The 23339-nt window shown below is 39.9% G+C and overlaps 1 protein-coding gene across 5 annotated transcripts in view; it reads left to right on the plus strand.

The window, feature by feature from the left end:
* Positions 1 to 23339, plus strand: part of pag1 (phosphoprotein membrane anchor with glycosphingolipid microdomains 1) — a 165865-nt gene that overhangs the window by 117846 nt on the left and 24680 nt on the right. For all 5 annotated transcript variants that reach the window (XM_080194042.1, XM_080194040.1, XM_080194041.1 and 2 more), the window contains 4 exons: positions 3924 to 4135; positions 13308 to 13359; positions 14952 to 15045; positions 15465 to 15991. In XM_080194042.1, coding sequence (XP_080050168.1) covers positions 3987 to 4135; positions 13308 to 13359; positions 14952 to 15045; positions 15465 to 15991 — 822 coding nt within the window. In that variant the 5' untranslated portion in view covers positions 3924 to 3986. The remainder of the gene's footprint in view (positions 1 to 3923; positions 4136 to 13307; positions 13360 to 14951; positions 15046 to 15464; positions 15992 to 23339) is intronic.

The following is a 23339-nucleotide window of genomic DNA, read 5'->3' on the forward strand; positions in this document are numbered from 1 at the left end:
CCCTAATCCAATCCATGCTTCCTAATTCACTCCTGATAGCCTCATAATCGCCCTTACCCCAGCTAAAATTGCTGACCCGAGGTTCACGCCTATCTCTTCCCATCACTAAGGTGAACGTAACCGAATTGTGGTCACTATCACCAAAATGCACACCAACTTCCAAGTCTAGCACCTGGTCTGGCTCATTTCCCAGCACCAAATCCAATATAGCCTCACCTCTAGTTGGCCTGTCTACATACTGAGACAAAAAACCTTCCTGCACGCTTTGTACAAACACTGACCCCTCTAGCGAGCTAGAACTATAGCAACTCCAATCAATATTCGTAAAGTTAAAGTCCCCCATAACAATTACCCTATTACTTTCACTCCTAACCAGGATTGTCTCCGCAATCCTTTCCTCAACCTCTCTAGAACTTTTAGGAGGTCTATAAAAGACTCCCAACAGGGTGACCTCTCCTCTCCTATTTCTAATCTCCGCCCATACTACCTCAACTGACAAGTCCTCATCAAACTTTCTCTCCGACACTGTGATACAGTCCTTGACTAGCAATGCTACCCCACCCCCCCTTCTACCTTCTCTACTCCGACTAAAGCATTTGTACCCCGGAACCTGCAACATCCATTCCTGACCCTGCTCTATCCAAGTCTCAGAAATGGCCACAACATCAAAGTCCCAGGTACTGATCCACGCTGCAAGTTCATCCACTTTATTGCGAATACTCCTCGCATTAAAGTACACGCATTTCAAACCCTGCTCCGCCCCACCCCCACTATGCCGTGCCTTGCATTCCCCAACTATGCCCCCCTCACTTTCACCCCCTTTCCTCACTATCCCTCCCCCCCTCCGAATCAGTTTAAACCTTCCTGCATCGCTTTTGCAAATTTACCCCCCAGGATATTGATTCCCCTCTGGTTCAGGTGTAGACCATCCCTCTTATAGAGGTCCCACCTTCCCCAGAATGAGCCCCAATTGCTCAAGTACCTGAACCCCTCCCTCCTGCACCATCCCCTCAGCCACGAGTTCAAACTTTCCCTCTCCCTATTCCTCTCTAATCTATCCCGTGGCACAGGCAAGAGTCCAGATATAACTACTCTTTCTGACTTCGCCTTGAGTTTCCATCCCAACTCCATAAATCTTTGCTTAATATCCCCTTCCCTTAATCTCCCTATGTCATGTGTCCCCACATGAACTATAACTTGGGGTTGATCTCCCTCTCCCCTAAGAGTCCTGAATACTCTGTCCGATACATCCTGGACCCCAGCCCCTGGTAGGCAACACACCAGCCCAGAGTCCCTACCCTTACCTCCAACTCTCCTATCCGTCCCCATAACCGTGGAGTCCCCAATCACGAGGCCCAATCTCTTACCCCTAACCACCTGAGGCTTGCCAATAGGCTCACCCCCAGAGACCTGCTCCCTTTGGCTATCCCCAGTTGATTTCTCCTCAACTGTAGCCTCCAGGACCGAGAACCTATTTTGGAGGGGAACAGCCCCAGGGGATTGTCCCCCCAACTGCTTTTTGCCCCTCTTCCTGGCAGTGACCCAAGACTTATTCCTAGGAGTGACTATCTCCTTATAACTCCTTTCTATGTCCTGCTCCACTTCCCGAATTATACGTGGTCTTACAAATCAGTGAGTTCAGGCTTCCTCACTGTCAACAGTTCGGTTTTAAGTAGGTCAGTGGCACAGATTGCTGTCTTCTAATACTGGTCTTCAGACTTTGCCTTTTGTTTAGTTACTGTAATTTCATAAGTTTTATTATGTGTTTATAAATTTTACTTTTACATATAAAGTGCATTGGTTTATGAATGAGTGTGCTACAGTCAAATGTTTGCATGTTATCTGGGGTATGACTTGGTAATCACCCAGTGCTGCACGACAAAAATACACATTCAAGCAGAACAGCGAGCTACAATCTGAGTGATGTTGGTCATTGCAAAGTGACAGTGAACTGTAGGGACCCCTACTTCAGAGGCAAAATGAGGTGGGAAAATGATCCTGACTTCTTCCCTTCATTCTCTAACTAGTTATATACAGCTGTTTATAAATGTTTGATGTGGCTCCATGCTCTTTTTAACTGAAAACACAAATACTACACAGACTTAAAGGAGAAGTTGAATCAAAAATACTTCTGCAGTCAAAATGAATCCGAGGGCAACAGGAAGAAAGATTAAAGAATACAATTAGATAATTGAACAAACTCAGTGACACACCACCACCTGCCAGATTGTTGAGGGCAATGAAGCGTGGCGATAAAACTTCAAAATAATTGAATTTATTGTTCACGGGAAATAAATACTTCAAACAGGTTATGAGAATTTAGAGATATGAAACAACTCCAGTATGTTCATCTGCAGAAATATTTGAAATTTTAAGTTTTAATTTTTCTTTTGGTAAATTAAACACTTGATTCCAACTTATTAATAGCTGTTTGCAATGAAAATGTGCATCTTTGGAACGTGAGGGGAGCAAATACAAAAGCTTTCATCAAGTGCCAAGGAGCCCAGTGCACTTAAACTTCTGCTTGTTCATACTGCATTGTCAGAACATACTTGTTCAAACTCGCTGTTTTACTAAGTCTGTAATGTTGCGATCTCATTAAAAGGGTCACCAGAAAGTTTGTGAGGAAGTTAGAAGTAGTGGGTAGTTTCAGGTCCTTTGCAGCTTTTGCTCTTTTCATTAACAGGAGATTATGTTTTTCTAATGTTAATTTATTGAGCAAAACCAAAGAAAACACAAGCTGCACTTTGCTGAACAGATTTATTTGAATAGTTAAAGAGAAGGGAATTAATTCTAAATCTGCCATAAATAATCCTCTAGAATAAGACTTTGAACTGACACTGCTTATAGTTGGAAGAATCTGTTGTTTATGACTCTTCATGCAAAATCTAATATGATCAACATAACAGGCAGATCAGTCCACCATTAATTCAGTTACATTTGTTTGTGTCAAATGAAATCTAGTAACTGAGTACCAACAGTTTGACATTTTAAGGGTGATGTGACATTCTTAAATAATGAAGCAGAGAGCCAGAACCAAAAAAAGGTTCTGTTTTAAAAAAGGGGTTGTTGAGCAGATTTCTAGCATTGCACCTATTTAGTCCCTGCAGCATCTATGAAAAAGTAGCCCGATGAAATTTAGTATATACATATCCTAAAGTGCATATAACTCGGGATCCAGAACACACAACAATAAGGGCGGGATCTCTTTTCATGAGATCGCCACAAGGACTCGATCTGACGAAACCTGGAAATCTCAAATCTTGCTGGCAAGACTGCCATCTCCAGTGTAATCAGGTTCATGCCCATAATGAGAGTGAACCTGATTTCAAAACATTTTAATAAATTTAAATCTAATAAATGCCTCCCCTCATCAGATTCCCCACCTCATGAGATTTTCACATGTTGATGAGATGATTGTGGAGTGCGGATGTAATGGAGGGGGGGAAAATATTGGGGATGATTGCGGGGGAAGGGGGTGAGGAGGCATGCTGGCAATGATCGTGGGAGTGGGTGGGGAGAGGACACATATCTCCATGGTGGGGTGGGTAGATTAAAGGGGCATTCTAGCGATGATTAGCAGGGGTAGTGGTGGAGATTAATATTTGTTTTTGTGATCCAGGTATCCGTTCATTTCCAAGCTCTAATAAGAATCTCTGCCCATTTTTATTTTTGGCAGTTTTAAAGTGACAAAATCTGGAAAGAAAACAGGCCTGCGGAGCTGGAGAGTTCCATACCTGTTTTCTCTCTGAAACTGACACTCTGTCAATTCCTTCCTGTATGTTTTGTGTAACAAATGATTTGCACTCAGCGCTCTCTCTCGAACACAGTTTTCTGGAGCATATGCAAGCAAAAGTTTCTCCCATTTTAAAAACCTGTCAGTATTGCAATTAATCAGAATTATTTTGTGTTCTGTGTTACAGGTAATACAGAAGTATTTCCATACTGATGTCATTGGACAGTAGAAATCTGACTCTTTTTTCCAAATGGCTCCAAATTCTGTTGACAATGATGGACTTATGCCAGGGATATTTGACAGTGGACAACACCAATTCATTCTCTGGAGTCTGCTTGCCATTGTTTGTGCCTTCTTGCTCCTGGCCATTCTCAATTTTCTGTGCAATAGCTGTGACAGGTAAGAACACACCTCAAAGGAGAAAATAATTTCCAGTATCAAACCTTGTTACACTAAGGTGATGAAAGAGGGCATTAAACAATTCCATACTAATTGTGGCATACACCAGTTTGCCAGTGAATGGGATGCAACTCTTGTTCAAGTGCGGTTTTTCTATTTTTCAATTGGTGTCAAGTGTGGCTCTTTAGGCACCGATTGCATTCCCTGACATAATACTGAGTTTTCATTAGAGTGGGGGCATATTTTCTTAAGAGGAGGGAAATACTGACAATGTGGTAAGGTGGTAATGATATCAATGCAATGGTCTGTGAAACCTGGTGACTTGGCAATGGATCATAGTGAAGAGGATTTTAGCTACAAATGCATGACACTGTGGATAATGCTTTATGGGATTTTAGGATTAATAATGCTGACACTTTAAAGTGAAGTTATCTTTTTGTTCCTTTTAAATTATTTTAAAACTAATGTTGGCTTTGTCAATCTGGGTTTCTGCCAGTCTGAAGTTAGAGTCTTTGTGGGTTTAGTGCTCTATTACATTACTGTCAATGTCTTCCCTAGAATTTAGTCTAGTCAACAAGAACAGAATAATTAGGCGTGGGGGTAGGCCATTCAGCTTCTTAGCCCACTCTGCTATTCAGTAAGATCATTGCTGATCTGGTTGTGGCATGAATTCCACCTACCGGCCTGCTCCCCATAATCCTTGACTCACTTGTCAGTCAAAAATCTAACTGAGCTTTGAATATATTCAATGACACGGTCTCCACTGCTCTTTGGGGGAAGAGAATTCCATCGCCTAACAGCCCTGTAGGGAGAAAGAAATTCTCCGAATCTTAGTCTTAAATGGAGGACCCCTAATTTTAAAACCATGCCTCCAAATTATAGGCTTCTCCATAAGGGGAAACATCCTCTCAACATCCACGCCATTAAGTCCCCTTTTGTATGTTCCAGGAAGATCCCTTTTCATTCTTCTAAACTCCACGGATGTAGCCCCAGCCTGCTCAGTCTTTCCTCATAAGATAACCCCCGTCATTCCAAAAATCAGTTAAGTGAACTTCCTTTAAATTGCTTCTAATGCATTTATATCTTTTTTAAATAAGGAGACCAAAACTATAGACAGTATTTGGTCCTGTCATTACCTCCTGAAGAATGGATTCTCGCATTTTCCCTGCTGACAGCTGCTTTTTGTCTGCCTCCTACCTTAAATAATGGGATTACATTTGCCATTTTCCAATCCACTGGAATCTAGTGTATCTACAGAACTTTGACCGATCCATCAGGCCTAGGGGACTTGCTTGTCAGCTTCCAGTTCTAATAGTTTTCCAGGTATCTTTCCCTAATGATTGTTTTAAATTTCTCCCTTCCATTTATCTTTTGATTTACAAATATTCTTGAGTTTTTTTTGTCTTCTACTGTGAAGACACAAAATTACTTAGCCAATGCTTCCACCATTTCCTTGCTTCCAATTATTAATGTCCCTTCTCTCTCTAAGGGACCACTGTTCACTTGAGTTACTACTTTTCCTTTTTAGATACTTATAGAAATCCTTATTTTATTTAATATTTTCAGCTAGCTTTCTCTCATACTCAAATTTCTCCCTTCTTATTTTTAAATCATTCTTTGCTGGTTTCTAAAATATGTCCAATCTTTGACCTATCATTAATCTTTGTGGTATTGTATGCTTTTCTTTCAATGTAATATTTTTAATTTCCTTAGCCATGGGTCACACATCATTCTTATAGAGCCTTTCTTTCTTAGAGGAATATATCTTTGCTGAGAATTGTGAAATATCTGTTAAGTATTTGTCACTGCTCGTCTACTGACCTACTCTTTAACCTATTTTCCAGGTTCACTTTAGCCAACTCAGACTTCATACCCTTGTAATTGCCTTTAGATTTAAAATGCAAATCGTAGACCCACACTTCTCAGCCTGACAATGAAAGTGAAATTCTATAATGTTATGATCACTGTTGCCTAGCGGCTCCTTTGACATCGTTAACTAATTCTGTTTCATTGCACATTACAAGGTCAAAAAATGCCTGTTCCCTGGAAGCATTAGAATATATTGCTCCAAGAATCTGTCCTGAACATACTTTATGAATTCAACCTTTAGGCTACGTTTGCTAAATTGATTCTAATCTATAGGAAGATTAAAATCTTCCATGATTATTGCAACACCTTTCTTGCAAGTTCCAATTATTTATTTCTGTGTACCCTATACACTGTCCTACAGTGTAGATACTGTTAGAGAGTCCATAAGCTACTCCCATCTCTACTCAAACCAACTCTACATCTTGATCTTTGAACATAAGAACATAAGAAATAGGAGCAGGAGTAGGCCATCTAGCCCTTCGAGCCTGCCCCGCCATTCAATAAGATCATGGCTGATCTGTCGTGGCTCAGTTCCACATTCTCGCCCTCTCCCCATAACCCTTAATCCCCTTGCCTATCAAAAACCCATCAACCCGCGTCTTAAAAATACTTAGCGAGGTAGCCTCCACCACTTCAACGGGCAGAGAATTCCAGAGATCCGGAGTGTCCCTCTGCAGGGTCTTGTAGTCAGCTGAACTCAACCAATACAGAGACTTTGAAAGACAGCATGTAGTTCAAAAGTGAAAAGAAGTTTATGGCTAATGGATGAATTGGGAGAAAAGATAGTCAGCAAGTACCAGCTACCCTTTCTGACATAACAGTATGAGATTGATATACTCTTCTGAACTCAATTTCCCAGCCCAGCTGGTCACCAAAACTGGAGGGTTCAATTACAATATTACACATTATTACCTTAACCAATAACACCGTCAGCAGGATTAGGAGCTCGTTAGTGCATTGCACCTGAAAGTTCTTCCCTCATTATTAAGAAACCTAACTACCTGAATCTAGATTCAAGGATATTGCTATTACCTGCAAATTTTAATTGGTAAAGGGAGTCAATTTCCTTGCCTGTATCCAGTCCTATTATCAGCAAAAGAATTTGGTCTGTCTGCTACTGTATATTTCCCAATATGCTGAGCAGTTAAATTGCCTATTGGCCTAGGTTTACAAAATATGTACAGTTTAATTTCAAAATACTTCGTTATATTGTGGTTATACAGACAATACCCTTGCAAATTGTATTGGGCACATGGTGAATCCTTATTCTATATACAAGGCATCTTGTAATCTTTACCTTAACCTAATCTGCTTATTATAGTAAATATAAAAGCCCCTTGTTTTAAATTATAAGTTTTATATTAGCCTCCTTCAATCTTCAGAACTAAGATTGTGTCTCACAATTGCACCCATACTAGCCTGATTAAGAGAGTATCCCCACTACCTTTTTCTAGCTGTTGTTGTTCCTAAGTATCAAATGCCATTGAATATTTAGGTGCCAGCTTTGGTCACCTTACAACCATTTCTCTGAAATGGTGATCAAATGAAAATATATTTATTCATATTTGAGCTATTCATTAATCAGTTTTGTTAGAAATATTGTATGCATTCAAGTACAGAGCCTTTAATTCTGCCTTTTCAACATTCTTGTAAACTTTGTCCTTATTTGTTGATGCAATCTTAGGTTTGTTCCCTTTCTCCTTTCCTGCCACATTCTGGTTGTCATCCATTTCTCTACCCTGCTCTAATGCTTTGTCCTTTCTCATTAATTTACATTTCCCTCATAGGATCCCTCTTTTTAGACCCCCACCTCATCCCACTACCACTTTTAGTTAAGATTCTTTCTACTGTCTTAGTTATGCAACTAGCTAGAACATTGGTCCCGGGACAGTTCAGTTGAAAACTGTCCCAATGGTAAAATTCCCACCTTCACCAATACTGATGACAGTGCCCCATAAATCAAAACCCATTTCTTCCACACATTGCTTTGAGCCATGCATTCAATTCATCTTATCATGTTTAACCTATACCAATTCACTGGTAGCTCAGGTGGTAATCCAGAAATTATCTTTTGATGCTGCTTTTTATTTTAGCTCTCAGCTGCTTATAATTCCTAATCATTCTTAGTCCTTTCTATGTCTAGGTACCCACATGGACCACAACAACTGGATTTTCCCCATCCCACTGCAAGTACCTAGCCACCCCCAAGCAGATGTTGCAAAACTCTGACCGGGTCAATGGCAGGTTGCAGTGGAAAGCCAAGTTCCCCTGCATTTAGATGAGGCCATGATGTGGGTATGCCGGCGTTGGACTGGCGTAAACACAGTAAAAAGTCTGACAACACCAGGTTTTAGTCCAACCTATTTATTTGATAATATTCTCACTAGCTTTCGAGGGGACAGCCTCTTCGTCAGGTGAATGGAGAGTTCTGGCCCGGGACAGTTCAGTTGAAAACTGTCCCAATGGTAAAATTCCCACCTTCACCAATACTGATGACAGTGCCCCATAAATCAAAACCCATTTCTTCCACACATTGCTTTGAGCCATGCATTCAATTCATCTTATCATGTTTAACCTAACTCTCCATTCACCTGACGAAGAGGCTGTCCCCTCGAAAGCTAGTGAGAATATTATCAAATAAATAGGTTGGACTAAAACCTGGTGTTGTCAGACTTTTTACTGTGTTTAGATGAGGCGCCAGAGGACAATAGTGCTTCTGGAACTGTGATGTATCAAATGAACATTCTATTTGAGTTGAGAGGTGGGGATGGAAAAAAGTATGAGAAAAATCAATATTTCAAAAAAAATCAGTGAGACCTGATCATCATTCAATTAAATTATATCATGCCTCATGTTTCAAGTTTAATCAAGTTATCTATCAATACTTTTTCCCCAGTGAAGGACCTGGCTATTAGATTGCTTTCCTCTGCAGTGTAAAAGAACTTCTCAGAGTACCGATGTGCAACTTTGTGATTAGAATGAGGAGAATGTTTTTGTAATGCGCTTCACTAATTGGGCTGTGGAATTTAAGAAATAGAACAGTTCTGAATTTTAGCTATCTGGTTCATATGTTAAAGAAGAAACCAAAACAATTTCATTTTAATTATCCACTAAGAATGCTCATTGCGAAAAGAATTTGTGAAATAGATTTTCATGTTGTCCTATAGTTAGATATTTGCCACATTACAAACACAAAATTAAAAGGCTTACCTAGAAAGGGCTGTCTTCTAGTAATTGTCTAGCAATTTATTAGCAGCCCTTGAAATCTGCCCTGAACAGAAATTGAAAGCTGTGTGTAGCAAGCCTACAACTCCCTTTGTTTTGAGGTTGCTTGTGCAGACTTTACAATAGATGATATTCTGGTTACAGTGCATCCCAGAATCTAAATGGATTTTGACATCTGCAACCTGATTATTTAAAAACTTGTGGTTGACTTTTTGCTAAGGTCTGTGCATCCCCTGATGTAAAACATCTGCATGTCATGATATTAGGATTCATTAAGAGCAGCATTTTACTGAAGGTGCATTATTTTTGTGAAAGCTAATAACTGAATTAATCAATGCAGGTTGTTCCTAATTGGCACTAAATGAGTAGGCATTTTGGTTTTTTAAACATGTATAGAATTTAGGGTACAAAAATAGGCAATTCAGCCCAAGAGCTCCGCACCAGTTTTTATGCTTCATATGAGCCTTCTCCCACCTGTCTTCAATCTCACCCTAACAGCTTATCCTTCTAATACCTTCTTCCCTGTGTCCTTATTTAGCTTCCCTGGTGCCTAGTAATTGTTAACCCAATTCCCACGACTGTCAACACCTTAGGGTAGATATTAAACTAAAACAGCTACAAGCAGAACAGGCTGCAGATTCTATGATGAGCGACTCACATCCTGACTTCCTCAAAGCCTGTCAACCTTCTCACATGAGGCATGTGATGGAATACTCACCACATCCCCATCAACCCTCATTGTCCTCACTTGGATCATATTCCTGCTTTGTCACTAGGTTTGCATTCTGGAATTCTCTAATTCATCTTGCAGTGGTGTGGACTGCAGTCATTCAAGGATGCAGGACACAACCAACATTTTGGGTGGTGGGAGAAGAGGGTCATCTTGTGATAAACAAATTTTGGCCTTGCAAGCCATGCCCACATCCAAGGACTAGAAAGTAACAAAACAAAGGAACAACGGTAGAGTACTGCAAATGCCAGTTTGGCTTAGTCACAATGTAATCTGCCCCGTTATAGTCCTTTCTAACCTTAAAAGATTTATGTAAGAAAAGAGAGGAGTCTCCACTGGAGCATAAACATTGGAGAGCACTCAATATTCCAGTGATTGATTTTGGGTTTAATTTCAATAGTTTTATACTCTGTGTTTATATTTATTAGGTGATGAATGTATTTAAAGGACCTTCTCACAGTCCAATTGCATTATTCAGTATCTGGGATTCTCTCCGAACACTCAATGCCTGGACAATAAGAAGAAGCAAGAATTGGGATGGTGGCAGCTGGAGGCCAGACATGAACAGGCACCAGTGTTTGGTTTCTTTCAGAGCTCCACTCTTCCAGTTGAAGGAGCTATATTCAGTGGGGCATAGAGAATGCCTCCACTGTGTAGTTGTGTATATTTTCTTAGAATGTCATATGAATAATCTGTACACAATTACCATGCAAAAATTATGAACCAGCAAAACATCTGCATTCTTTGAGTAACTTATTCATTAACTGCTTCTTAAGTGATGTTGACGTTTTCTATACTGGCAAAAGTGCAAAATTCTATCTTAAAACATGAATAATAATATTTATACAACATGTAGAGAGATAAAGAAAATGTGAGATTTAGAGGTACATAATAATGGTTCCAGATATTTTTAATTGTGCTATCCTAATAGCAAATTTAGACAACTATCTACCCCATTCATTAATTCTGCCATAATAGCAAGCTCATTTCAAATATGGTAGAATAGTATTTTGAAATGTATTGATACAGGACATTGTGGAAATATCACCTGGGTATGATCATTCAGGTGTATTGCTGTATGATCCCCATTTTACACAATGGACCAAGAAGTGGGGGAAATTGTTCAGTGCTTAGATCGCCCAGACTTCAGGCATTGCATGATCTGTCCTATAAGTAGATTCCACTTAAGATTAAAGCTCAATCTTAAGATTAATTTCAAATGGGTGAGCCAAGACTTTTCCATTTAATCAAGTATGGACAACTGCTGGTAAGGCACCAATGCTTCAGAAAAAGCTCCAGTCTTTACCTGTACAAGATAAATTTACTGCAAGTTACGGTTAGAGATCATGGGAGTGGGAAGTTTGGAGGGGGAAGATTGGGACTAGATTGGATATGTGTTGGAGATCATGGGAGGGTGGGTTCAGTGATGGGATGGTGTGTTGGAGGGAGATTAAAGTGAGTGTGGTTTGCTCTAGTGCTCCACCTGGCCTGAGAAGGCATTTTTTCGACAGATCGAGCCTTTCTTGCCACTTTTCATCTGCATGGTTTCCCAGGGAGCCTGGCTGACTAAGGGGAAAAAATAGAAATTCTGCTAAATTGGAGACATGTCACCTGCCAAAAACTCTAATCATTAAACGGTCTCCTGCTGCCATTAAAACTGGTGATCTTTCTGCAATTTAACTATCCAGCTGCCACAAGCCCACCATTTGGGGGATTGCAGTCACTTTTTTTAAAGAAAAATCTGCTATTAATAATAAAGTGGTGCACTAATATATTACCAAGTACTGAATGAAACAGTGCAGTATTTACTTTATATTCTTTAGATTCCATTCAATATTTTCACTTCTCTGAAGTTAGCTAGTTAATTTAACCTCCTTGTCCCAGGTGGGACATAAGGCTGCAACAATGTTCCTCCATCAGGCCCTGTCTTGTCCTATGGCTTGTGCCTCGCCCCGTGTAAAGTCCCCATTCTACCCTACAAGACATATTGTTGTTTTGGGCCCCAAAATACTTCTGATCAATCTCCTGACTTCCCTGGTTGGGCTTTCATTTAAAGCTATCATATTGCTAACAGGTCAGCTGGGGTTCCCCATTGCATCCCTAGATATTGTCGTGGAATTTGTCACCATCCCTGTAACTTGATGTTGTTTTACGGGGTGGAAGACAAGATGCTGTGTTAGCCTGGCCCCTCGCCTGAAACCTGTCTACCGTGGGTAAACCTGTTAGGAGCCCAAACTCCTTCGGTATAGCTCCCAGATTTGCTAACCACTCTATCACAACAAGGCCACAGCATGTGCTGAAGACATTTCTGAAGGCTTTTTGAGCTAACAATCTGAAATGGGGACCTTGACCTTACTTTTCTTCCTTGTGCCATAGCCCAGGAAAATTGAGGACAAGCTGTATTGTCCCTGCCTGTTATCTAGCTGAGAAATTGGATTGTCAGAAACCAACGGATTTCTTTTCTTTATTAGAATGGGCAGCTATGTAACTCATGACAAGTAGTTTAAAAAGAAAATTTAGGCGTCTTATAATCTATTTAAGTTATGAGCCTGTCTCAATGTGATCATCTACAAGAGAGAGAGAAAATGTGATGTTTTTATTTTCAGACCAATATACGGCCTCTTGCTATGCCTAATGTAAAATCGGATGTTCAAACATCAGTACAATTACACATTATGATCCATCTGTTCCGCGCACTCTCCAAAACTTGTACTGTATTTGTGTTGTGGGAGATTTAATGATGCAATACCAATAACTCTTCAGCTTTGCAATATCTTGCAGTTATTCAAGTGAAAGTGGAGTGCTTCAGGCTGCAGATGTGTTTATGGTCAGCAGCAATTAAATGCTACTATGTTAATATCAGGGAATAGTCAGTCTCAGGATAAAACCCAATAGACAGTGTTGGCTTTTTGTAGTTCCTTATCACCACCAGTCATGTGATAATTGACAATATAACCATTTCTAAAAAATGTGGATTGAATTATCTGATACCACTGACATGAAAAGTGATTAAAGACCTTGCATGCAGGAGACAATTCCCAAAGATGAACTCTGGAGCAATGTTGACAGCTTCTTTTTATTATTTTGGACATATCTTTCCTGGTCTATAAAGCGTCTTTGTAAGGTGGTTTGGGATCATTAGTGCAGCTGATATGTTCAGGTTGCACTTTGTGATACATTATAGAGCGTTCAAACGAGCATATTTCATTTTAATGTGCAAATCACTCAAATGTCATGGGTCAATGAGGAGTGAAGGGAACTGCTATTAAGAAAACCTGCTGTCTTGTTCAAACATATCATATGCCATCTATAGATGACCTAATGTTGCAAATGCCTTTCTATTACCAGACACCTGGACATTGCCGAGCCGAATGGGATCAGTGAGAATCTAATGAGAATGGTACGTATTGTAATTTCTTTCAAAATCTATCAGGATATAATAAAAGTAGCCATCAAAAATAACCATCTTGCTTTGACAACCATTTACATGTAAGTGCTAACTTTAGTTTGTCTGGAGGATTCTCAATATTTTAATTAGCGAGGAATACTCCCAGAAAAAGTTGAATTTATCATGATTTTGTTGGACCATATTTTTCAGTGTTAGGGAGTAATCCAAATGACGTCCATTTTCACTAAAAGCACATGCTTGCTTTTCTTTAGATGTTTTCTAAAAGAAAAATCAAAATCAGTGTTTTTCTCAATTCTATCCATCATTCTTTCCTTCTCACACAAGACCAGAGAATGTTAGGAATAACTCAGCAGGCCTGGCAGTAACAGTAGGGAGAGAAAACAGAGTTCACATTTTGCGTTATTCTCTCGTTATTTTGCTTTCTGTACACCTCCATGTTTGGACTCAACATGCCTCAGTAAGAATCCTTCAGTCTGATTAGTTAAGGAGACACACTGTTGGTTGCCCTGCTCACACAGTTCCCGATCCTCTATCGACCTTGCCCTATTCTGACTGTCCAATATCTGCAAGTCACAATGTGAAAGCTCACACCATTGCAATGATTGATAGGTGCCATTCATCTGCTTCTAACCTTAAAATGCTGCCAATTTTTTTTAAAGCTTTTCTTTTAAATTTGTCTCCGCTTCTATTTTCTCCGTTAATTAGCGCTGGCTACCATAATTTTTTTCCCAACCTAGAGGATGAGCAAATGACCTGTGCTTAGTATTTGATGAGCATCATTTTTAGATCAGTTATTAGGAACAAAAGAGGAAACAAAATGATTCACCATCATTTGTCTCCTCCTTTGAGGACACGTCCAGGCAATCTTTTTTTCCTTCGTCACAGATTTAATTTTAGGCTTGCCACATCGAGAATTATAAGCATTTATATCCTGCGGCACCATACTACTTCATATCTTTATTTTCATATGGAGGTCTCCTTGAACCTTTGAGATCATTTCATATAAATGCCCTACATCCTTCAATACTTTTGATTAACAAAAACTTATGGATCTTAATTTTAAATATAACATTTGCAAAAGAGGGTTTTGAACAACTTCTATCCTTTCTGCATAGAAGTATTTTCTAATGGTAAAAATGGAGATAGTTTTCTTTTTAAAGTTTTCCTTCAGTGGTTAAACGGATCTTTTAGTGGAACATAATCTTAAAACATTTAATTTCCTGGGAACAATTTCAACATTTCAGAGCCACATAAATCTGTTAAAGTAACCACATCATTGACAACACCCTGAACACACACATGAATCTGGAAGTGAATCGGCTATGTTCCTGTGTTGCAAGATATTTTTCTGCAGTTTTTTTTCAGGCACCCTATTTTCTTTCAGATTTTATGGAGCTGGTATGAAGGAGAAAAAAGAATCATGCAAGTAAAAATACCAGAGCAACTCGAAGAGTCGAACCATTGTTGACATAGACACTTTCAAAACTAAGTTTACTTCTTTGAATAATAATATTTTAATATAGAATCTAAATTAACTTTTTCAAAATCAGTACATGACCCTAATTATGCAAGTCTTTTTATAGCCTTCAGAAAAAGAGACCAAAAGCTATACAGTCATGAATTGTGGAAATGTGGAGCCAGCAAATGGTCACACTGACAGTCTTGCAAATGGAAATGGTAAGCCATAATTAACATTTTTTAATCTAGTGGCATTTGAAGTAACATTCTTATTTGGCCTGATGCAACCCTAGAACAGTTATGCACATTAATATTTAATTACATAGTATTCATTTCTTAAACAATTTTTAATGGGATGATTTCCTAGTTCATCTAATTAAGTACATGTCCATTTGTGGGAATACAGTTTTAAAATTTTGTCTTGCGTTTGCCAAAACGTTGATTCTTCAGTCATTACTATTTTCTGATACTCTTTGTATCAAAAACATCACATTGCACTTTTTAATTGAATGCTTCTGTTCACTTGCACCAATAGTTGCTTTATGTTGCTTGTTAGATTTTGGAGCAATGTTTACCCAAATGCAAAGAATGCTACATGTCTCATAATAACGTTGATTCTTTTAATTTCTCTTTGAAAGTTCTTTCAGATGAGAGTGCAACTGTTCAATCTTCTGAAGAAGCAGTGCTTCCAATTGCAGTAAACCAACAAGATAGCTCCTGTAAGTCTTCAAAATGCCCTCAGAGTAGAGAACTACCACAAATACCTGGGAATGATTCAGTACCAAACACTGAATCTACAGAAGTGACTGAAAGCAAGATCTCCCATGCAGCATATGAGCCCTATGAGGTGCTAAAGGACAGTTCTTCTCAAGATATAGTCATTGAAGACTCTCTCTATGAAACAGTAAAGGAGCTAAAAGAAGAATCTGGCAGTGTGATCAATGAAATTTATGTTCAGTCAGAAAATGTGGATTTGAATATCACGGTGCAAGGTCAGAATCCAGAACTTGCTGGTACAAGTGCAGAATATGCAACAGTAAGCAAGGCGAAAGTGAATCAGCAGAGCACTTCAAAGGAACAGATAATGATTGTGGAAGGTGATCCTCCACCAATTCTAGTAAAGGAGCTGGGTGAAAATGAGCATGTGGAGAGGAAAGATGCAGAGGTGAGAAATTTTGTTATTTCTAGCTCATTCAGATCTGTTCTTTGAAGTGCTGACTCATATTTGCTCAAAAAGGGCCTGGCACGTGGGGTTTCCTCACCTTATTGACAGTGTTGATTGGGGGGAAAAAAAATGTATTTATGAATTCCTTTTCAGAATGTTAAAGTTAGGAGCATGGATGATCTGACTGTGGACTAGACTCCACCTTCCTGTCTGCTCCCTAGAATCCTTAACTCCCTGTCTTTCAAAAATCTATCTAGCTCGTCTATTTCATCACTGAAGTAATTGGATTATTCCATACCGCTGCTTTTGGTTTCTTGCGATTAGATACCCTTAAAACCCCAAAAATACTTTTACATGCTTTTTTTTAGGAAAATATTTTCTTAACTGTGTTATTTATGTATTGATATTATTAATTCAAACATTCTTTCGACTGCAGGTTTGCATCAGTTAGAACAGCACAATAGCACAGTGGTTAGCACTGCTGTCACACGGTGCCAGGGACCTGGGTTTGATTCCTGGCTTGGATCACTGTCTTTGCAGAGTCTGCATGTTCTCCCATGTCTGCGTGGGTTTCCTCTGGGTGCTCCAGTTTCCTCCCACAGTCCGAAAGACGTGCTGGTTAGGTGCATTGGCCATGCTCCCTCAGTGTACCTGAACAGGTGCTGGAGTGTGGCGACTAGGGGATTTTCACAGTAACTTCATTTTAGTGTTAATGTAAGCCTACTTGTGACTAATAAATAAACTTTAAAATGTGTACTTTGTAAATCTGCTGTATTAAATAGCATAGATTTTCAATTAATTTTACCCAGTTGTGATCATCCTTTTATAAAGATGGTTATGGACATTTTTTAAAATAAAGTAGCTAGCAGATCTCAACTGGTATTTTTTTCCAGTGAATTGAAGGATATTTCAGGCCTGCATAAGAACATAAGAAATAGGAGCAGAAGTAGGCCATCTAGCCCTTCGAGCCTGCCCCGCCATTCAATAAGATCATGGCTGATCTGTCGTGGCTCAGTTCCACATTCCCGCCCTCTCCCCATAACAACTCTAGATATATTGCATCATGTAACATTTTTACAAATCATTACCTTTTTAAAGAGGAAGTGCAAAATCCCAACCCTTTAAAAGAATGAAGCCACAAGATTCCATGGTTTAAAACAAAAGAACTTTTACTTTAGTGTCAACAAAGCAATCTATCAAATGTCAATTACAATCTATCCTGTACACTAACATCAAGAACAAAAGAGTTAAACGTGGATTAAGAGGCAAGTTGTAGTCAAATATGAGCTATAAAGTGCACATTAAATGGCAGATACAACAAAAACAGATCATGCAAATTGACTTAGCAGTCCTCAGATTTTGGTAACCACACTCTCGTCATAATGTCCTTCAAATTGTTTCTTCCACATGAGGAATTTTAGCTTCCCTCCCTCTAAAAGCTAATGTGATCTCCAGCTGGCAGCAGTGCATAATTGTCCTGAGTTACATGAGTACATTCTTCACCGCAAAAGATATACATATGCAGAACCTGTTCAAATTGCTTTTTTTTCCATTCATGGGACATGGGTGTCACTGGTTGGCCAGCATTTATTGCCTATCCCTGGTTGCGGAAGGGCAGTTGAGAGTCAACCACAATGCTGTGTCTCTGGAGTTACGTGTAGCCAGACCAGGTAAGGATGGCAGGTTTCCTTAAAGATATTAGTTTGGTTTAGATTCAATGTTACCTTCCGTACATAGAAACAGCTGCAGCAATCTATTCTCAGCTTCTGTATCTGCATTCTGCTTTCTTCAGCTTGCCTGTTCTGTACCACTGGAGTCATCAACTGCTACTGCTCAGCTTGGACTGATCTGTGTCCTATATATCATTCAACCAGGGGCAAAGCATATAAATTATACTTAAAGATACAGATTCCCTAACAATACATAAAATGATCACCTATAATGTGCAGCTGTGTATAAAATAGCTGAATCCATTAAGGCACAAGGTCTCATTATTGTAAGTAGATGCATCCTAAGGTAAATTAGATTTGGTATTGGGCACACCTCACTTGGAAGGTGCTTCCTGTTGCTGAATGATTTCCATTAAATTGATTGCAGCTTGTATTTGAATTTTCATGATTGGTGCAGGCTTGGAGGGCCAAAGGCCCTGTTCCTGTGCTGTAACTTTCTTTGTTCTTTGTTCTTTTGTCAGTCTTTGGCTCTTTGCATGCAAAAAGAGTGGGGAAAAACAAGTAAAAAGTCACTGTCTTTCTTCCTATATTCAAGTGTGACACAAACTAAGACTGGTAACAAAACGTGATAGTTAATATTGGACTTCTCAAACCTTTTATAATGTATAGATGACCAATTGGTGTTGCTCATGGGTAGTCCAGGGCCAAGAATGTGGTTTTGGATTGAGTTCTATATCAGGTGATGTCGATCATACAGGTGACAGGAGTATTCTAACACAATCCTAACGGGGGAGTTGCATGGGGAATATTGTAATAACTGAGCCTTAAGGTTGGCATCTATGTTGCAAGGGTACATAGCATCTTATTCTATGATAAATATGTTATATGTGCAATTATGCAAAATACATTTTAAAGGAGAACTGGCTAAAAAGCATGGCTACACACAACTAAACCCTAAATGGATAGTTTTAAGATAAGATAAAGTAGGTGGAGATAGCAATGGCAATTGGTCTGAAGTGTGTCAGCATAAAGATGATGCCACTTTGGATATATAAAATCTGGGAAGATCTAGATCCCCTTTAAACATTGTGCCATTTCTCCTGTAGGTCCCTTTTTGAATCATTGTGTAGACTTCCATACTTTGCACAGCACCAAAACAGCCCTAGGTAAGTAGAGAATTGAATTATTTTGCAGCTGGCCACATTGAGAAGCTGGTTGGCTGCTGTAAGGGGAAAGTCTGATGTTGAAGGCCATAGCTGGGACCGGAGTTGAGAGGTCACAGAGGGGCGGGTAGGCCAATTGCAGGAAGGGAAGCACATCAAGGCAGGTAAATTTAACCAGCACACTTTGGAAGGACAGGGTTGGACAGTTTATGTCCCAGAAATTTAGGGTGCAGAATATGATGCAGGTTTTACCCTACCTGAAACAGCACCAGAACTCATTGTCAGGGGTGGGAAGATGGCGGAAAGTCACTCTTAAAATCCCAGAACTTCATCTCCAATTCTCCTTCCTCCCCCACCCCTTTCCAAAGCTTCTTTCAACTTTCCTCAGTAATGTACCTTTCCCTTCTCTAATGTTCACAACCCCTACATCAGCCTTTCTTAAAAACATTAATCCCACACACCCCAACATGAGAACCTCTTGCGAGAAGCTCTCCCTCTGACAAGATTCCCACCTGCTTTCCTCTCGGTTTCTCCACCAGCTCCCACAATTAACCCACTCCCTTGAGCAACCCCTCCCTCTAAACCTTAGAGGATACAAAAGCAGGTGTTGGAGCAATGTCACTGGATTAACAATCCAGTACCTGAGCCTAATGCTTTGAGGCCATTGGTTTATATCCTACCATGGTAACTGTTGGAATTTGAATTCAATTAATTATGTGTACAAAAGGAAGTTAGGGTAAACTTTTATAAAACACTGATTCAGCTTCAAGTAGGCACTGCACTTTAAAGCCTTCACATTCTTTCTAGAGAGGATGCAGTAAAGATTTAAAAGAATGATTCCAGGGCTGAGGGACTTACTTGTCCAGATTGGAGAAGCTGGGATTGCTTTCCTTAGAGCAGAGAACATTGAGAGGAGATTTGAAAGAGCTATTCAAAGTCATGAAGGGTCTAGACATAATAGATATTGATCAACTGTTCCCATTGCTAAAAGGGTCAAAAACCAAAGTTCATTAATACAAAGTAAATGACAAAAGCACCGAATGCAACATGAAGAAAATGTCTTTACCTATCAGGTGGTTACAATCTAGAAGGGTGTTGGAGGTCAAGACAGTCATGGCTTTTGAAAGGATTTTGGATAAACATTTGAAGGGGAAAGAAAAAAGTTGTAGTGTTATGGGGAAAGGGAGTGGGACTAGCTAAATTTCTTGTGCAAAGAGCTGATGGGTACACAATGAGCGAAATAGCCTTCTTCTGTACTGTAACCATTTTATATTTCTATAATTCTGTGTTCTCTCATCTGTTAAGAAAGAAATCCTACTCCTCCTGTTCTGTAAGCTGAGGAATCACTTACCTGCCGGATCCAGCATTTCTTAACTCCCTTTAACTGTCTGATTTTCCCAGCGCTGAGAAACCAGGCTGGTGACCATTAAGTTTGATGTGATTTGATTTTAAATTGATTTGATTTATTATTTTGTCACGTGTATTAATATACTGTGAAAAATATTGTTTCTTGTGCACTATACAACAAAACATACCGTTCATAGAGAAAGAAACGAGAGAGCGCAGAATGTGACTTCTAAAATCTGAGGATTGCAACCCCGTTATCATATTAAAATTACTTAGCCTCTCAAGGACAGATCACCAGGCCCCTGGCTACATTATTCAAACCGGAAGTTGCTGTTTTCTAGGCAGATTGGAGCCAGGTTTTTGATTTGAAACATCTTGGAACTATGGAATGGAGAATGAGTTTGAACCAGTTTCCTACATTTTGAGTGCTGACTTCATGGAATGAATGATCATGTCCTTCTTCCAAAGCAGAAGTAGTAAAATGAGAGGATCAGCCACTCAGCTCCTGTAGCAGACAGATGTAGAATTGCTATGACAAAGATTTGGGAGCAGATTTTCAGCTCATCCTATTCATTAGAGAAAGGATTTGATTTGTGTTGAATGTTTAAATTTTTTTAATAATCCTATCTTCAGACTAAAAATTGTAATATTTTAAATGTGTCAACAGAGCCCTTCTCTAATACATCTCTACCTACAAAATGAGCTCCATCCCAGATGCAAATAGCCTGCAGGATCCCCCTCAGTATATAAAAAAAAAATGTAGGTACAAAGGTATGCAAAGCCACCTCAAGCAGGTGTGACTCAAGTGCAGAAAAATAAATTGAAGCAGTTGCGATGGCTTCTGTAGTTGGGGTCTCGGTGGTTACTTTTTCAAGTGGACTCAACAGGCAGAACAGATCCTTGGCGTGAGTAAAAATTCCTGTTTTCGCCTTTAAGGTACTGCAGGTAGTGACTATAGGTAGTGTTGATGTTTTGAGTTCTGATGACCCTTTGTCAAAGCTAGTCATCTGGACTCAATATCAGCTCTTTTCTCTCCTTACGGATGCTGCCAGACCTGCTGAGATTTTCCAGCATTTTCTCTTTTGGTTTCAGATTCCAGCATCCACAGTAACTTGCTTTTATACTACAGGTAGTGTGATTTAGTATAGCTGTTTCTGGAAACCTTCCTCAGCGTCTCCCTGTTGAGAAAGCAGTTCCTGTTTCAGGGTGTCTTTCTCATGTTGTTCGGATGGTTCTGCAGTAAAATGGATGTTTGCAGCTTGTCTTTATACAGCTCAAAAAGCTAATATTAAATTCTATGAACAGCTTTGCTGTACTGCCTCCAGTGCAAGTATATTCTTAATTTTTAAAAAAATCATTCATGATTTCTAGGCATTTCTAGCTAGGTCAGCATTTATTGCCCATCCCTAATCACCCTGTGAAGGTAGAGATAAGCTGCCTTCTTGAACCATGTGGTATAGATACACCCTCAATGTTGGGGAGGGCATAGTGGCACAATGGTCAGCATGGCTGCCTCACAGTGCCAGGAACCCAGGTTCAATTCTGGCCTTGGGTGACATAAGAACATAAGAACATAAGAAATAGGAGCAGGAGTAGGCCAACTAGCCCTTCGAGCCTGCCCCGCCATTCAATAAGATCATGGCTGCTCTGTCTTGGCTCAGTTCCACATTCCCGCCCTCTCCCCATAACCCAGTTCTATGAGGATGTGTCTAGGGCGGTGGATAGAGGAGAGCCGGTGGATGTGGTCTTTCTTGATTTTCAGAAGGCGTTTGACAAGGTACCTCACAAGAGGTTATTGCAGAAGGTAAGGGGGCATGGAGTTGGGGGTAGGGTGTTAGCGTGGATAGAGGACTGGTTGTCAAATAGGAGGCAGAGAGTGGGGGTCAATGGGTGCTATTCGGATTGGCGGATGGTGACTAGTGGAGTGCCCCAGGGGTCGGTGCTGGGGCCTCAGCTATTTACCTGTGTGGAGTTTTACAATTTCTCCCCATGTTTGCATCGGTTTTGTCCAGGTGCTCCACTTTCCTCTCTCTGTCCAAAGATGTGCAGGGTAGCTTCATTTTCCATGCTAAATTGCCACCTAGTGTCCAAAGATCTGTAGATTAGGGAAATTAGTGGCATAAATACATGAGGTTATGAAGGTAGGGTCTGGGTAAAATGCTGTATTAGAGAGAATCAGTGCAGAATCGATGGGCAAATGGCCTGTTTTGGCACTGTAGGGTTTCTATGATTCTACATCAAGCATGCTCTCCTGCTTGGTTCCCTTACCAAATGTCACAGACCCAGTCTAGCAGCTATGCTCATTAGGACTTGGCCACCTGAGTTGGTAGTGGTTCTACCAAGATACTCTTGATAATGGGCATTTAAGTCCCACACCAGACTACATTCTATGCACTTGCCACCCTCAGCATTTCCTCTAAGTGTTGCTAAACATGAAGCAGTATTGATTCATTAGCTGAGGGGGTGGAGAGGTTGGGGGTTGTGGTTTCTTCACTCGTGTTTGACCAAGTGTCATTTTTCTGTTCTTCCAACCAAAATCAATAATTTCGCATATTACTACATTCTACTTCACATGCCAATTTGTTGCACTCTCACTTTTTATTTGTCTATGTCTCTTTTCAGCCTCTCTCTATCCTCCCCACAGCTTATCTTTTCACCTAGCTTAGACACATTATTCACTGTCTCTTTATCTAACTTAGATTGTAAATAGCTGAGGTCCAGAACTGAATCTTGCAGCACTCCACTAGTTAGCCTGTCAATTTGAAAATGCTGCAATTATACCTACTTTCTCTTTCCTGTCCATTAGCCAATCCTCTATCCAAACAAGAATGCAGGTCTGTTGAGATGTGGGTATGTGATTTGCCCATGACATCATGAGCATGCCCCCTCCAATTGGAATAAAATAAAAATAAAAGATGGATCATCCCAAAGAATATTCCTGACCACCACCACCACCCCCCAACCCCCAACCACAGAATTCCCAGCACTTCCCTCACGGAACATCCCTCACAGCATACTGGCTGCGCATGACCCTCTTTCCCTACACCTTCTCCAGGTACTATATTCACCAATGTGAATGGATGATCTAACATGGGGGGGACAGCATATGCAAGTGGATGTAAATGGGAATTCCAACTTCTAAAGTCGTGACTTCCATTACATCATCAG

This window comes from Carcharhinus amblyrhynchos, chromosome 8, assembly GCF_965287045.1.
Source record: "Carcharhinus amblyrhynchos chromosome 8, sCarAmb.v2.hapA, whole genome shotgun sequence".
NCBI classification, from domain to species: Eukaryota; Metazoa; Chordata; class Chondrichthyes; order Carcharhiniformes; family Carcharhinidae; genus Carcharhinus; species Carcharhinus amblyrhynchos.